Below are 14,893 nucleotides of genomic sequence, written 5' to 3'. Positions count from 1 at the left end.
GAAATCTCACTTTCACAGTACATTATTATGGGTTTTAAGAACTTCAACCTTGAAAATATTTAGGATTCCAGAAGATTCTCTAGTCTTTAATAGCTAACAAGAGTTTAATATGAAATTCATTGCCCATCAAAATGACATCTTGAAAGTAAGAGGACAATAGTTTCAAAAACATTAAAATGAACCAAATAAGTCTTTTGTAAGAATGCTATATGCTTAATAAACAAAGACTACTAATTATAACTGCCAATGATGTTCTCGGGCACAGCCTAATATCAGCTTTCAAACACAGTACAAGAAATATGAAAAAGCCTAGAAGTAAATCACATTTCCGAATGCTGTGGGCAAATAAACCCATGCCTTATCTCTTTCAAAGGCAGCCATGGAAAATACATGATAAATTGCATAGTTCAGTGAACATGTAATGTCATTGTGAAATGACTTTGATTCATGGTTATGTATTTATCTCAAAACAACTGGCAAACCTCAGAGTATTCAAAATATTATCATTTATGGGGGTTTGCCATTTCTGTTGTAAAATTCAAGTACTATAAAGTATTTTCTTTTTTTAATTAAATTTTGATTTGAAAGTGACATTTGCCACAAATTCTTTGGAAATAATTTTACACACTATACCAAGTGGTAATCCAATTTTATTTTAAAATAGAATTATGGTCTCCTTTTATACAGTTTATCTATACAAAGAGTTTTTAAGTGTTTTCTGTATAACAGCAATAGAAGTAAGAATGAGAGAAATACTATAAGGTTTTGTGGGCATAGTTTTCTACATGGTGGATATTCTACCTCAATCTCCTATCCATTGCTGAATCTCTGAAGTTTAAAGTATTACATAATTAGGACATATTCCACCTATTTTGCTAGAAATTTACAGTTGTTGGGTTTGGGCTTTTTTGGTGTGTTTTTTAAACTAATTTTTCTCTCAGCTGATGCTTTTGATCTTTAAACAGCAGCATTTGACATTTAAAACCTTTCCTGTTGGTTTTAAAAAAACACAGTAGGAAGGTAGCCTGGCAACAAGACTGGCTGATGCACTACCAAATCTTTATTTTTCCTAAATCCCCTAAGCCAAGGGATACTGTTTTTCAACATTATTTTTTGTCATCATAAAACTCTACTGTCTTAGTCTTTGCAATAAATATTTTTGTAACCTGACTTTGAACATTCTAAGTAGTGTCAGTTGTTTAATTGAGAGCTTTCAACAAAATGACTACAAAAATAACCAATTATTTCTTCAAAAAAGTGAGAGGATTTTTATTTGTATCATATTATCATCATGTTGGATTAATTTTACATTCTCTTAGTATATTTTAACCAACTGACCTTTACAAATATTTTGCATTTATTAAATTAAATCAATTTTAGTTGTCTAGAAATATGGTTAATGCTCAGACTATTTTCTGTTAGTCTCAAAATATGGCAAGCCAATTTTTTAAAATATTAACATCATTGGATAATATCTATGTACTTATGCTGATTTTGACTTAACATTTTCAAAAGTAAGTCTGATAAATTAAATATAATCTTGGAAGTATAAAACCATAGGTCATGGATTGTGATACAAGGGATATCACATGCCTGATCACATTTTCTGGGAATATTTTAATGCCCTTTGTATCCATCACCATGGCCACTTTCACCTTTGTATGGAAAACTCCCAAAATGTATCTATCTGTATGAGGGTAATTTTCAAACATGAGATTTATGTTGCTATAAAGAAGAAATCCTTTATAACCACATAAAGCCGTTGTCACCAGAAATTTCAGTCTAAGTTTTACACGAAAGAGGACATATTTTATTTTTAATGCCTCATTAAACTTTCTGGAAATGGCAATATTCTAGAATGTTCTGGGTGAATGACTACATATGTCTGTATTTCTTATGAAATGTTCACATATCAGTGGAAAAAACTGAATTAATCATTTGTTCTAATAATTAAAAGTACAGCATTTTTCTTCTATTTAATTCTGCCTTTATATGGAATGTTGCTCTGATCTATCAGCCATGCCCCACCCATAGTTCTTTGAATGATATAACCCAAACCACCATTCTTAGGCTACAGTGATATCCTCACTGTATTAAAGGTCATGCATTTAAACTCAAATTCTATGTACATATTTGTGGGCAAATATGAGTGGGGAATGCAAGTGTGTGCACTTTGAATACCTAATCCATAGTAAGAATTTAATAAAACACTAGCATTACTATTACTTTTCTTACTACATATTCATTTACCTCTTTTAATGTATTTATACAAGTGCATTAGTGGGTGTTATTTAAAATACATTACACGGGCTGGGAATATGGCCTAGTGGCAAGAGTGATTCCTCATATATATGAAGCCCTGGGTTCCTCAGCACTACATATATACAAAAGGCCAGAAGTGGCACTGTGGCTCAAATGACAGAGCTAAAAGAAGCCTAAGATAGTGCTCAGGCAGAGTCCAAGTCCAAGGACTGGCCAAAAGAATTAAAAAAAAAAAAAGAAAAGAAAAATAAATGTTTAAAAAATACAAAATGCATTACAGTAAAGGATATTAAAGATATTATCCACATAAACTCATATATATATTTCTTTAAAGTCAGTTATAGGAGCAAAGTCAAAGGATGGTCCCCAGGAGGAAGGAGGAAGACAAAATGTGGAGAGCCCAAACTTAAGTTTGTCTGCAAGAGCACAAACAAGTTTAATTGGATAAGTCTAGAGATTTGTTAAGTATCAGGAAGGCTATAGTTAATAAGATTGTATGATATAATGAAATTATGCTAGGGTATAGACTTTTGGATACTTTTACCACAAAAAGAAAAAGGTATCCATGAAATAATGAATGTGTTTGTTTATTTGACTGTGGTAACAACTTCATTATTATGTGTGTTTGTACATACATATATACCATTACATATACACCATTTATATATATATATGTATACGTGTTTTACACTTTAATTATAAACAGCAAAAAATACATCAAAACAAAAAAAATAAAACACTAAGGATTGAAAATGAAATCCTTTAAATACATGAAAGGCTATGTGGTATGTCATTAGTGAGAAGAAATAATTTGAAAAAGTAAAGATAAAAGTTGCATAACCTTGTGTTTTTATGGCAAATAGTGTATCCAAATGAAGACGGCTTACACATCTATACCATGCCAGGAGTTAGTGTTAAATGACACATAGTGTTCCCCAACAGCTAGAATGTAATTGAGCTGACTAAAGTATAGAGGTGGTAAAAAATAAAATAGCAATACCATTATCACCTATGCAAATTTACACTGGGTTTTCTTTTGCAGGGGGCACCCAAACCAATAGCCATTGAACCATGTACTGGAAACAGAGCTGCTGTTTTGACTGTGTTTCTTTGTCTACCAAGAGGATCATCTGGTGCCCCGCCCCCTGGGCAGTCAGGTATGATGAATAAGGAACCAACTGCATTAAGCAAAACATTGATCAATGTTTCTCTTGTAAGCACGTTTGAATGTATGGATATCTACGGATAATATACACATGTATGTGTGCTTATACATACTCTAAATTCTAGCAGGACAAGTAAGTTCTTGACCCTCTGACTAGTTTTTGTTCCCTAAGTATGTGTATCATGTATGAAGCCAAGTTATGAATATAATTAAAAAGTTGCATCAAAAAATGTGGAACCAACCTAGGGTACTAGTATGTTTGAGAGTTCAGAATCATCAGAGGATGTTAGCTTGATGAAACCATCTCACTATTAATAAGGTATTTTTTCATCCCAGTTCTAGACAGTTGTAGTTAATGGGCCATGGTCTCTCAACCTAGGAGAGGCACAATGACCCTTCATTTTGATCCTCTTTGCCACTAAAAAGCATGCTTTTTTCTGGATGGGAATTATGTGTATCCTCTTAGGGGTTCTCTGATTGCTATGATATTGTCCACACTGTAACTATGCCTAATGTTTATTCAAATTGCATGCCACACTTACCTCTCTCTTTTTCCACATCCTATTTCATCTATTTATGATTTTCTGTCTTCCAATTGTTTCTCCACCTAACTCTTAGTGGAACAGGTGCTTTTTGAGGGCAAGGTTGATTTCAAGTCTGTCTCTTCAAATATTTAAGCATATTTTAAGCATAAAGTGCCAGAGATGTGACAGGTTCTCAGTAACAATTGATCATAAACTTGCTTATTTTATCTTTTCTCAGTACCCCAGTCAGCTTTGACTTTGCTCCTCATGTCCTGGAGTTTTGTTTATCAAAACACAGAGAACAGGGGCTGGGGATATAGCCTAGTGGCAAGAGTGCCTGCCTCAGATACACGAGGCCCTAGGTTCGATTCCCCAGCACCACATATGCAGAAAACGGCCAAAAGCGGCGCTGTGGCTCAAGTGGCAGAGTGCTAGCCTTGAGCGGGAAGAAGCCAGGGACAGTGCTCAGGCCCTGAGTCCAAGGCCCAGGACTGGCCAAAAAAAAAAAAAAAAAAAACACAGAGAACAGAAACTTTACTACTTCATATCGTGTAAACCTAAGATATTCATGTAACAGAACTTTACCCATATACAGGAGCAGAGGATTTGTATGATTGTTAGATTAATCGTGTATAGTGTACCTAGTTTTTTTTGTTACATGAATTTCCACCCAAAATCTATTTGTAAGTGTAAATTCAAAGGTGTAAACACTCTGTGTGTCTTCTTACACACTGAGTGAATGTCTTGTTCTCCTTTCAGCACCACCCAGGTTAATAGATGCAGGAAGTAAAATAGTTTGGCAATGGTCAGATGAGATGGATAACTTTCAGTACTGTGCCCAGCTAATGGAAGCATTGCTTTAAATCTGGGATGATGTCCAAAACAAACACTTCACTAATGAAAACAAGTCCATGTAATATATTCCAAGGTTCTTCTAGATCCTTGACAAGATGGACTGATGGAGAGAGTGAAAGCAACTGCCAATATTCTCTCCCTTTGACCTTTCAAATCCTTTATAACTAATTTGAAAAAGCTGAGGAGCAATGTGGCCCACTGTCTCAGCTGTTTTGTTTGTTTGTTTGTTTTACAGATAGATGATGTTAATTAGTATTGAGAATGCCATTTTGGATGTATACAGTGCTGTAATATTTACCATATGTTCTATTTGATCGTCATGACTAGGTTGTAAAATAAGTTACTACAAAATTCATTTTACTAATGAGAGGAATGAGGAATAATTGGAGTGAGGGATATTAGAATGTAGAGATAAAAATAGGAAAAACACTTAATTTTTCTTGATGACCTGTAGCAGGTAGCTTGCTTCTATATAATTGGTAGCCCATATCTTCAATATTTGGATGAGTATTGAAGAAGTCTACTGAGTTGATATATGGAAGAAAGAAAGAAAGCTTGAACAGTGAGGGAATGAACATGGTTATGTGTGCAAAACTGAGGGCTCATTTTTTTCTTCCTAACCTAATAAATTTAAGCTATTTTTATAGGAATAAGAATAATATTTGATTCTACTCCTCCAAATACAGTATTATCTCCTGTATGCATCTATTCTGAAATACATAAAAATATATGCTATGTTAACAGATGGACAGGTATGTTATGAAGCAAATGTTAGTGATAGACTAGCTAGTGCAAATATCACTGTCCATTATGTAATTCTTTGAGCATTGCTATATCATTAAATTTTAAAATAAGAAGATGATAATGTAATTAAAAGCTCTTTGGTGCTAAAAATCAATGTCTGTCAAGAGAAACATTCTACCATTTTCACCTAGGTTTTCTCTGAACAATGCAAATACTGACATTCAATATACAAACTAAGTAACTGTCTCCTTTCTTCATCAAAATATTGGGTGTGTATATCAATTAAAACTTAACATGCTGTAGTCCATTATTTGACAGGAAATGGATTTCTGTAACCATTGCCACTTGGGCTTTGCAAGGGAAATGTTGACAGTTATCTCATTGCTAAAGTTTGCCTTATCGTATTTTTACAAAAATCCATACATACTTATTATTTATATGTTAGCACAGTTCCCGAAGATATTCACAAATGCTCTTGATGGTGGTGATGCTGCTGATGGATGGAAGAGGTGGGAAGTGTGACCTTGAACAAGCACTTCTACCTATGTCAATAAATGTCTGATTAGACTGAAATTCATTCATTTTTTCCCCCAGATTCTTATTGGAGTCCTGTATTTTAGAGATTTTCTTTTATTATTGGTGAAGAGTAGGAAGCTGAGGGCATTGTGAAAAAGGGTTTTCATATACAGATTTCTGTCTTACTCACTGGGTGGAAGACTAAGCTCTAAGAGTGTTTGTGTGGTGCTTAGACAATTTATGTCTTCAAATATTAGACAACTATTTGATTATACAAGCAGTGTTCATTATTAGGTTAAAAGCCTTCTTACAATACTTTGCACAATTGCATTTTTCTAATAATGTTTCTTTGTAAGTAGCAATGAACTATTTATTAGCATAAATAGAAGCATTTAAGGGAGAGATTTAGAAACTATGGAGAAAGCCAGACCACCTTTGAGCATGACACTGAGGTTGAATCTTCCTACCCAGTCTAATCAAACTCACATTCTATTCTATCTGCACACACCTCACAGGCACACTCCACAATCACTCTGTCAAGTTTCTACGTATTCTCAATCTAGTCAAGGTCAACAACTAAAATCAACCATCACATTGTTTCTCTTTCAAAAACAGAATTTCAGCACTAAAAATGAGTTATGCAGCTGATGTTCATGTTTTTGTCTCTTCTTAGTAGCAACTAATATATATATTTCATTTTAAAAATGGCATTCTTAATGGACTTTATTCTGTTTCCACCAAGTATTTCAGTAACTATCTAATAAGCACAGTTAGACATGGCCCTGTTAGTATCTAACTAAAAATGTGTGAATTTCCTTTCCCATGGCTCTCATCCTATCGGAGATCAAAAAAGAATCAGTGCAAACTCACTCCTTATATTACCGATGCACTAATCTTTTAATTTTTTAATGAATATAGGTGAGCACTTCTCCTAGGTGGCTAAGAATAGGAAAGCATTTGGACATTACTGGCTCTGAATTATTTTCCTCCTCCTCAGTGGGCCTCCTGTTCTCCTCCTGTGTTTTCTGTGAATAGCCTGTGCCACACACCCACTAGGTTCTCCTGTGTTGATGTGGGATCTACACTGTTGGCATAAGACCCTGTCTTCAGAGTTGTTGCAGAACTGACATTCTCATGCAAACAGGCCCCATGAAGTAGCTCAGTTGCATAGAATGAAACAACCAAGCGTATCTCCCATCACCCTGGACAGCACTATGCCAAGTGTTTGTAAGTCACATTAGATGAAATGAAGGCAAAGCAAATAGAGCTGTCCAGAAGCACACATCGCAAATGATAATGAGTGCTGTCACTTTGTGATGGAGGATTATGGATTTTACAGTTTATTGATTCTTTCTAATGAGAAGCAGATTAACTTTTCTCACTGGATTAGAAGATCCAAGGGTCCCAAATGTCCATTGCTGAAAAGAAGCTACATGCTTTTGAAAGTAAAACTTTGCCATGATCTGGCCTCTTATATGGCTGACTCTTAACAACACCGAAGAGAGTACTAGAAAGTTTAAGCTTTTGTTTTTCTACTTTTGGTTTAAATTTTGGGGGAATGATCAGATTTCTAAGAATAATCTAGAAATAGTATAAATGTTTAAAATGATAATCTACCCAACAATATCATGAATAGATTTCCTGTTTATAACAATGACATAAAGAAGTGGATTTCATTAAAAGGCGAGAAAGAGAACTAATCATTCCAGACATTGTATTAGGTTCTTTATATATCATCATTGCTTTGACCTTCTTAATGAGTCACTGAAGCAAGTATGCCTGCCTCAATTTTACTTATCAGAAAACTGGTACACCACAGAGGTTAAATAACTTACCCAGGGCCAACTTTACCCACTACAGCTAGTGAGTGAGCCAGAATTTACATCAGGACTATTGGATTCTCACCTAATATTTAACTATGCTCTGTAGAGACAGAGAGGTATTCCAGATTATCATCCATCCTGCAAAGGCTTTAAATTCAATGAGGAAAGACCTAGAAGGCCTTTGCTAAACATAGGGCATAAGATGGCAAAGAGGATGGATTTGTTTTTCCTGAGGATGTAACTGTGAAGCCCAGTTTTGCCACTACTTATGTGACCATGAGCAAGTCATTTAGTATCTGGGCAAGTCCTATTTTCTCCTGTATAAACCTGGTCTACATTTCTAGCATGTGTTTTGCTCTAGTCCCACTATTTAGTTCTGCTAAAATTATGTTGTGACACCAGTTTAGGATAAGAACAAAAAAATGACTTACTTCTAACTGATGCCTTAACTTCTAACTCATCAGGATTCATTGGGAAGATGTATTGTCCTATGTATTCCTTATGTATAACAAAAAGATTAGCATATTCCTTAAATTTAAAGATGCCTTAATAATCTTAAACATAGTTGCCAGACTTTTAGCATGCTTAAAGGTGTAGATAGCTCACAGTACTGTAGAAAGATAGGATATTCTCCATGATCCTAGAAACAGGCCCCAGATGGACAGTTCTCAGATGAGGCCTCCTTCCTGTAAAGCCAGTATTTGAAAGCAGATTTCCATTTCCTAGAAGTCTGGAGTTTCCATACCTTCAGATTCTTCTTTCTTCATAACGTTGCCACTGCATCTTCACACTTACAGAAACACATCTCTCTATCTAATCTTCGCACCCCTTTTGTGAGAGGGAACTGGAGTAGACAATAGAAATAATGTATTTTATCACAATTTCACTAAAAATAGGTCACATGTTAGTTTCTTTTACCCTCAAATTCAAATACTGCTTATAATCAGTATGTGTGTATCATAAAGAAGAGCAATAACCTATGTATGATAAAAGATACAAAATTAGGCAGAGTTCAGGAAGCCACAAAGATAAGAATAAATGTCTGAGATTCCTGTTAATACACATTATTCTGTCTCAAAAAATGCCTTATATTGAAATGACTTTAAAAAGTGTTTGCTGCTGCCAGCACTGGGCCCAGAGCAATGAACAAAATGGTTTCCATCCTTGTTGGTTACAGCTTGTGCGGACATAAGCAGTAAACAAGTAAATATTCAAATAAACACTTAACTTCAAATTTGTAGCACTACTAACAAATCATATTGAAGTAAGATGAAATGGATGTACAATTGCTAAGCTTAATGTTACTCTGCAGTAGTGAGAGTGATTGTCATAGTTGTTAACATTTGTTTTCCTCAATTCCCACCTGTCATTACATTTCTGGATCTTTTACTATTAGCTATCCTACCTCACCCTCCAAAGCTTCTAAATGCATTTTCCTCCTATCTTGGGTACTTATTTCTAGAATACATGGAGAGGCCATGACTGCAGAGCCCCCTTTCTATGCAATGCTGTCTCTTGTACCCCTTACAGACAGGAAAGTGTTACACAAAGCCACCCTTAGTCAGGAAGGCCAAAGTACCTTCCAGAATTAGGGTGTGTTGAGAACCTTCTTCCTAGCTTACAAAGGTCACCTTCTTGCTTTCATTTGCACATTGTAGAAATCCCAGAAAGGTCTCTACTATCTTATAAAGGCTCTAATCCCATCATGAGGCCTCACCTTATCTTAGTAAGCACTTCTCCCTAAAGGCCCCAGCACCCACTTACCATTAAGTTGCAACTTGTGAATCTGGTGGAGAGTGGAAAAGGACACCAACACCCACTCTAGTCCACAGGAACTTCCTTCTGCCCTTAACAAGAATGGATAAATGGCATTAGATGTAATCGGGTTCTACCAAAAAGAAAAACAGAGAAAAGAAAAGACATAAAGAAACATACAGAGTTAGAAGTGGAAAGAGACATAGCTAGGATAGTTTGTACTGAGTTGAGACTGGAACCATGGTTTTTGAATCCCTGATGCCGGAAGGGAACTTTCCCAGTCCTTTATTTATGAACCATGCTGAAAAATCTAACCAGAGAAGTGTAATCTACCTCCTCATAAGCAATATCTCATGAACTCTGACAAAAAGAACTCAAAAATGACAGCCAGTGGGAACTCTCTTGACCAAAATGGAAGGTAAGTGGTGTGAGCAAATACATCTTCTTACCCCAAAACTGACAAAATGCTACTATAATGTGGGTCAAGGCCCTAGGAATTCTTTGTTTCTACATATTTTTCTGGGACCACCACATGAGACCAATGATTCCCAACCAATCCAAAGGGAAATTCCTGCTTGAAGCTCAGGTTCTACCATATACTGCACAAGGGTGTCATAGTACATACCAAAATGTATTTTTAATGTGAATATTTATTAATTCTTAATGAAATTCCTATTAAAGGAGCAAACACCAGCAGTAGAAATGTAATTCTACAGTAAATGTTTACTATAATTACATTAACTCTTTAAGGCCACAGTGGTCTTTTTAGAAGGGCTTTTAAGAAAACAGTTAATGACCCTCTGGAAAGTGAGTGATTTATCTCCATCTATCCACCTTATAATTTTCAAATGAGCATAGCCCATGCAAATTGAGCAGACTCCCTTAATTGATGGGCAGCATGTACTGTGCTGTCATGCTTGAAAAGCACTGGCAAAACTTGAGAGAGAACTCACTCTTCCTTAAGACATAAATGATCTACAGAACTCTGGGCAGGCAGTTTGAGATGTCCCTGGGATCATCATTTAAGAGCCTTGAGGAATACGTGCATTCTTGTTCCCTGAACCTGCTGCCTGATACAATTTGAATCTAACCCTAAAGCCCCTAAAAGTCTGGATACAGTGACCATACATTCATTTCCATTTATCCAACAAGCCAGGCAAGGATCATCAAATCAATAACATGACTGTGCCATCTGCCTTCCCCTTGCTCACCATCATAATGAAAAATGACTCCTTAAGTGTTCTGAGAAGCAATTAGCTCTGAAGACAGAGCTGTAATGGAGAAAGGCTGAATTCCATTTGTATTCAAAACTTTACTGGTAAAATGGAAAGGAAGCTGTTGTCCATATTAATAGATACATAAAACGTATAAAGGGGTAATTTGGTATTACTCTATTTATGCATAATATTATGCAACTTCAAAAACACAGCTCTAAGAAGAGCAACGAAATGACATCTGGCTCTTCCACCCGCCTGCAGTCACAGCTGGTGACCCTGTCCGGAATCATCTTGGACAGACAGACTGTTTCTAAAGACTTCCTCTGAACACATGCTTATTACTTCCGGGACTAAATCATTCTGTTATTTAACAGTCTTCACTGCAATTTGATCCCATTTGCCTTTGTTCTCTTCCTTCTTTTTCTCATTTCTCCAGAAATAGAGAACAGCTAATTGTGCTCCCTAAATAATTCACCAAGTATTACAAGGCAGTTTCAATCACCTCCCAGTATTCACTTTAGATTCAACGCGTGACTCCAGTCCTTTCCTCCATGGTTTGAAGGGCTTGTTGTCTAGCCTGGAGATCTCTGACTCTCAGTGCACTTTAAACTTCCCAATTATCTTTGGCTCAAGAAACATGGGAGCCAAGCTGGGTGTTGGTGGCTCACACCTGTAGTCGTAGCTACTCAGGAGGCTGAGATCTGAAGATCAGGGTTTAAAGCCAGCCATCCAGGCCAGGAGAGTGCCTGAAACTCTTATCCAGTTAACCCCCAAACTGAAAGCAGAACTATAGATCAAAGTAGTAGAGCACTAGTCCTGAGCACAAAGAAGCTCAGGGACAGCCTCAGGTCATGGGTTCAAGATCCTTGGCTGAGAGATAGAGGGGTGCAGAGGGACAAGGAGGGAGGGAAAGAGAAAGGAAAAGTAAGAAAGAAAGAGAGAGGGGGGAGAGGAAGGAAGGAAGGGAGGAAGGAAGGAAGAAAGGAAGGAAGGAAGGAAGAAAGGAAGGAAGGAAGGAAGGAAGGAAGGAAGGAAGGAAGGAAGGAAGGAAGGAAGAAGGAAGGAAAGAAGGAAGGAAGGAAGGAAGGAAGGAAGGAAGGAAGGAAGGAAGGAAGGAAAGAAGGAAGGAAGGAAGGAAGGGAGACAGGACTAACAGGGTTATTAGAAGTAGTTCTATCCCTTTGACAAATGAGGAGTCTTCCCTTTGCTATCTGGAAAAGCCAGCCAAAGGCCTTTTGGCTTTACTGTCAGTGTGTGTTTCTTAGCACCTAACCTCTCTTTTGAAACCAACTGTCCTGTCCTGCTGGCCATCTTCCCACCTGTAGTTCAGTGGAACTTCTCAATTCCTTTCAACCCTTTTCTGCCCTTTCGTATTTTGTACTTATGCCTGCTGTTTTTCTTAGCAAGAAGAGGAAACAGTTATTTTTAGTTTTAGTTTCCCTAATGTTCCAAGGTCATTTTTAAAGATCATCCTATCATTTTAAACATCAGTCTCCATGCTATGACCCTTTTGAGGTTACCTATGAGTACAATGATTTTAGGAAGTTGTCTATGCCTTGTGGTGCTGGATTCTAACAGTGATTTGAAAACCAGTTGTTATGAAGAAACTTTGCTTTTGTGGCATATACTACTAGTCCCTCTGCCTAGGTTGTGTTTCCTAGCAGCACTATATATACCCCTACTCTTTCTCAGCAAGAGAATGCTCAGATTGAGCGGCACACTATTCCCCATCTCCATCCAGCCTCAGTCTAAAACGTTAACTTTTCATTTACTTCTATAAAATCTTTATTACACACTGTCTCCATTTCATACAATTAAGCTAAGGGAAATAATTTTGCCCTTATGATTCTATCCTTCTGGGTAAATCCATAATAGGATATCAATATATTGCTCAGTTGCTTTTCTCCTTTCTCTTCTTCACTTGTGCCAACAAGTGACTAACTTCCCAGAGTCCACCTACACCAGACTTTCTACTAGACTGTGCCATAAACTTGGTATATATACTTCCTTGTGAATTAATTCTAGATCCTTCTCAGGTTAAAAAAAAATCAAAACATTGATCTCTGGCCCCAAATTTGTTTAAAGGTATTCCTCACTACTAACTAAAGCGGTTGTTTCAGTCATGTCCTATTTTTCACAAGACATTATTTTGAATTAGGTAGTTTTCTTCCACCTGTCTGTACATACACATACATATATGTATTGTGTTACAGCTTGACCATGCATAAGATCATTGAGAATTCGTAACACATTTTCTTCCTTTCTAAAAAATTAATATTTCATAGACTCTTCTTCCTTCTCAGGGCTTCTAGTAGTGTCAGTCCATTGCCTTGGTGGCCTAGGTATCAATCACCAGACTGCTTCTGCTGGATTCTTCTGATTTTTGCTTTGCAACCTACCTTCTATTTTCTTTATTAAGGGCTTTTAGATCACAGTTGTTCATCAAGACAGATTTTTCAAACACTTTCTAAGACTCTTTGTAAAATAGAAAAATAACGAATTGTGTAGCTCAAAAGTATGTTCCAACATTTATTTATTACAAAGGCTAAAACTATAGGTTTCTGCTGGAGAAACCAAACAGACAGATTTTTATCACATAATCCAAGTTATTATGAGCAATAGTACAGCACAGAGAACCATGTACTACTGCCTCTCATGTTACACTACAAGCAAAAGAGCTCTGTGGTACTCTTATTAAATGCTTAACACCAATGAAATCAGGAAGAAACACCAAATGTAAATTGAAGAACAATCCATAAAACAAAACGATTGGAACTCTTCATGCCTAAATCATGAAATACATAAACTAATTCAGACTAGATAGTAATGACATACATGCAGGGGATCCTTAAATTAAGTCCTAGACCAAGATAATGCACTAATGATGCAATCAATGAAGTCTCTAGATTATTTGCTAAAATTTTAACAATGTTCAGTTCCTAATCCTGTAAAATGTACTTATTAGGGAAAGCTGGGCAAGGCAAGTAGGAACTCTGTTCTTAGACACACTTTAGACATGCTTCTCTGTGTCTAAAATTACCTTAGGTAAAAAGATCATGAGGAGAATTTTCTCAAGCTTCTTTTACAAATAGGTCATATTCCAAAGGTTAATCTATAAATTATAAGTTATATTTATTGTCTCATAAAAAAACATACTTGTGTAGTTTTATAGTTCCTAGGTCAGTCCTCAAAAGCTTACTTAACCCTAGAATTTTTTGGTGTATATGTCTTTACTTGTTTACCACTGTATTCTAGGAACAATAGTCTATGGTTCTGCTCCAATGTGGAGGACAATGGGTGTGTCCCTATTTTGAGCAAAATATGTGAAATTTCAGAAGGTTGATTTATTCAAGATTTTAGAGCAAGCAAGTTACAATGCTCACCTTAGAGCAGGTCGCTATGACCTCATATGCTAAGCTTCCCTGTTGGAATGTCTGAGCCTTATCCCACTAGCTGCTCATTGACAAATTAGAGATACCAAAACTGGACAAATCCCATATATATATATATATATATATATTTATATACATCCATACATATATATTTGTTTATATAACTCCATATATGTGTGTACGTATATATACACACATATGTGTATATATACACATATCTGTATAAGTGTGTATATATGTGTGCATGTATGTATATATGATATGTGTATATGTATACATACATATATGTGTGTATATATACATATATATCCCTGTACTGCCTTAATTCTTTATTCATGAGAATGCCTTGTTCTGAACATATTGAATTTTATTCTCTAGTTCTATCTTCCGACTTTTTAAATTGCATTTGATAGATAAGTCAGAAGGCGTAAAACTAATGCAACATTAGGAGCAGAGTTCATGGATCTAAAGGATGAAATATGTTTACTGAATTATTTTATGCTTTCAATATGTTACCATACTTTTTGTGCATTTCTTAAATACCTTAAATTAAGAAATTTTCAAACCTTGATAGGAGACCAAAAGAAAGCTCTTTTGTATTAAAGCATCCATACATTATGTGGACATGCACATAATGAAC

At 35.9% G+C, this 14,893-nt stretch overlaps 1 protein-coding gene across 1 annotated transcript in view; it reads left to right on the top strand.

Moving 5' to 3' along the window:
- Positions 1-14,893, top strand: part of Atrnl1 (attractin like 1) — a 427,123-nt gene that overhangs the window by 335,023 nt on the left and 77,207 nt on the right. The window contains exon 28 of the mRNA XM_048338181.1: positions 3,305-3,419. Within this exon, the coding sequence (XP_048194138.1) occupies positions 3,305-3,419 (115 nt within the window). The remainder of the gene's footprint in view (positions 1-3,304; positions 3,420-14,893) is intronic.

The sequence above is a fragment of the Perognathus longimembris genome, chromosome 2 (assembly GCF_023159225.1).
Source record: "Perognathus longimembris pacificus isolate PPM17 chromosome 2, ASM2315922v1, whole genome shotgun sequence".
NCBI classification, from domain to species: Eukaryota; Metazoa; Chordata; class Mammalia; order Rodentia; family Heteromyidae; genus Perognathus; species Perognathus longimembris.
The sequence above is the reverse complement of the archived record's forward strand: the minus strand, read 5'-3'. Positions and strand labels throughout refer to the sequence as shown.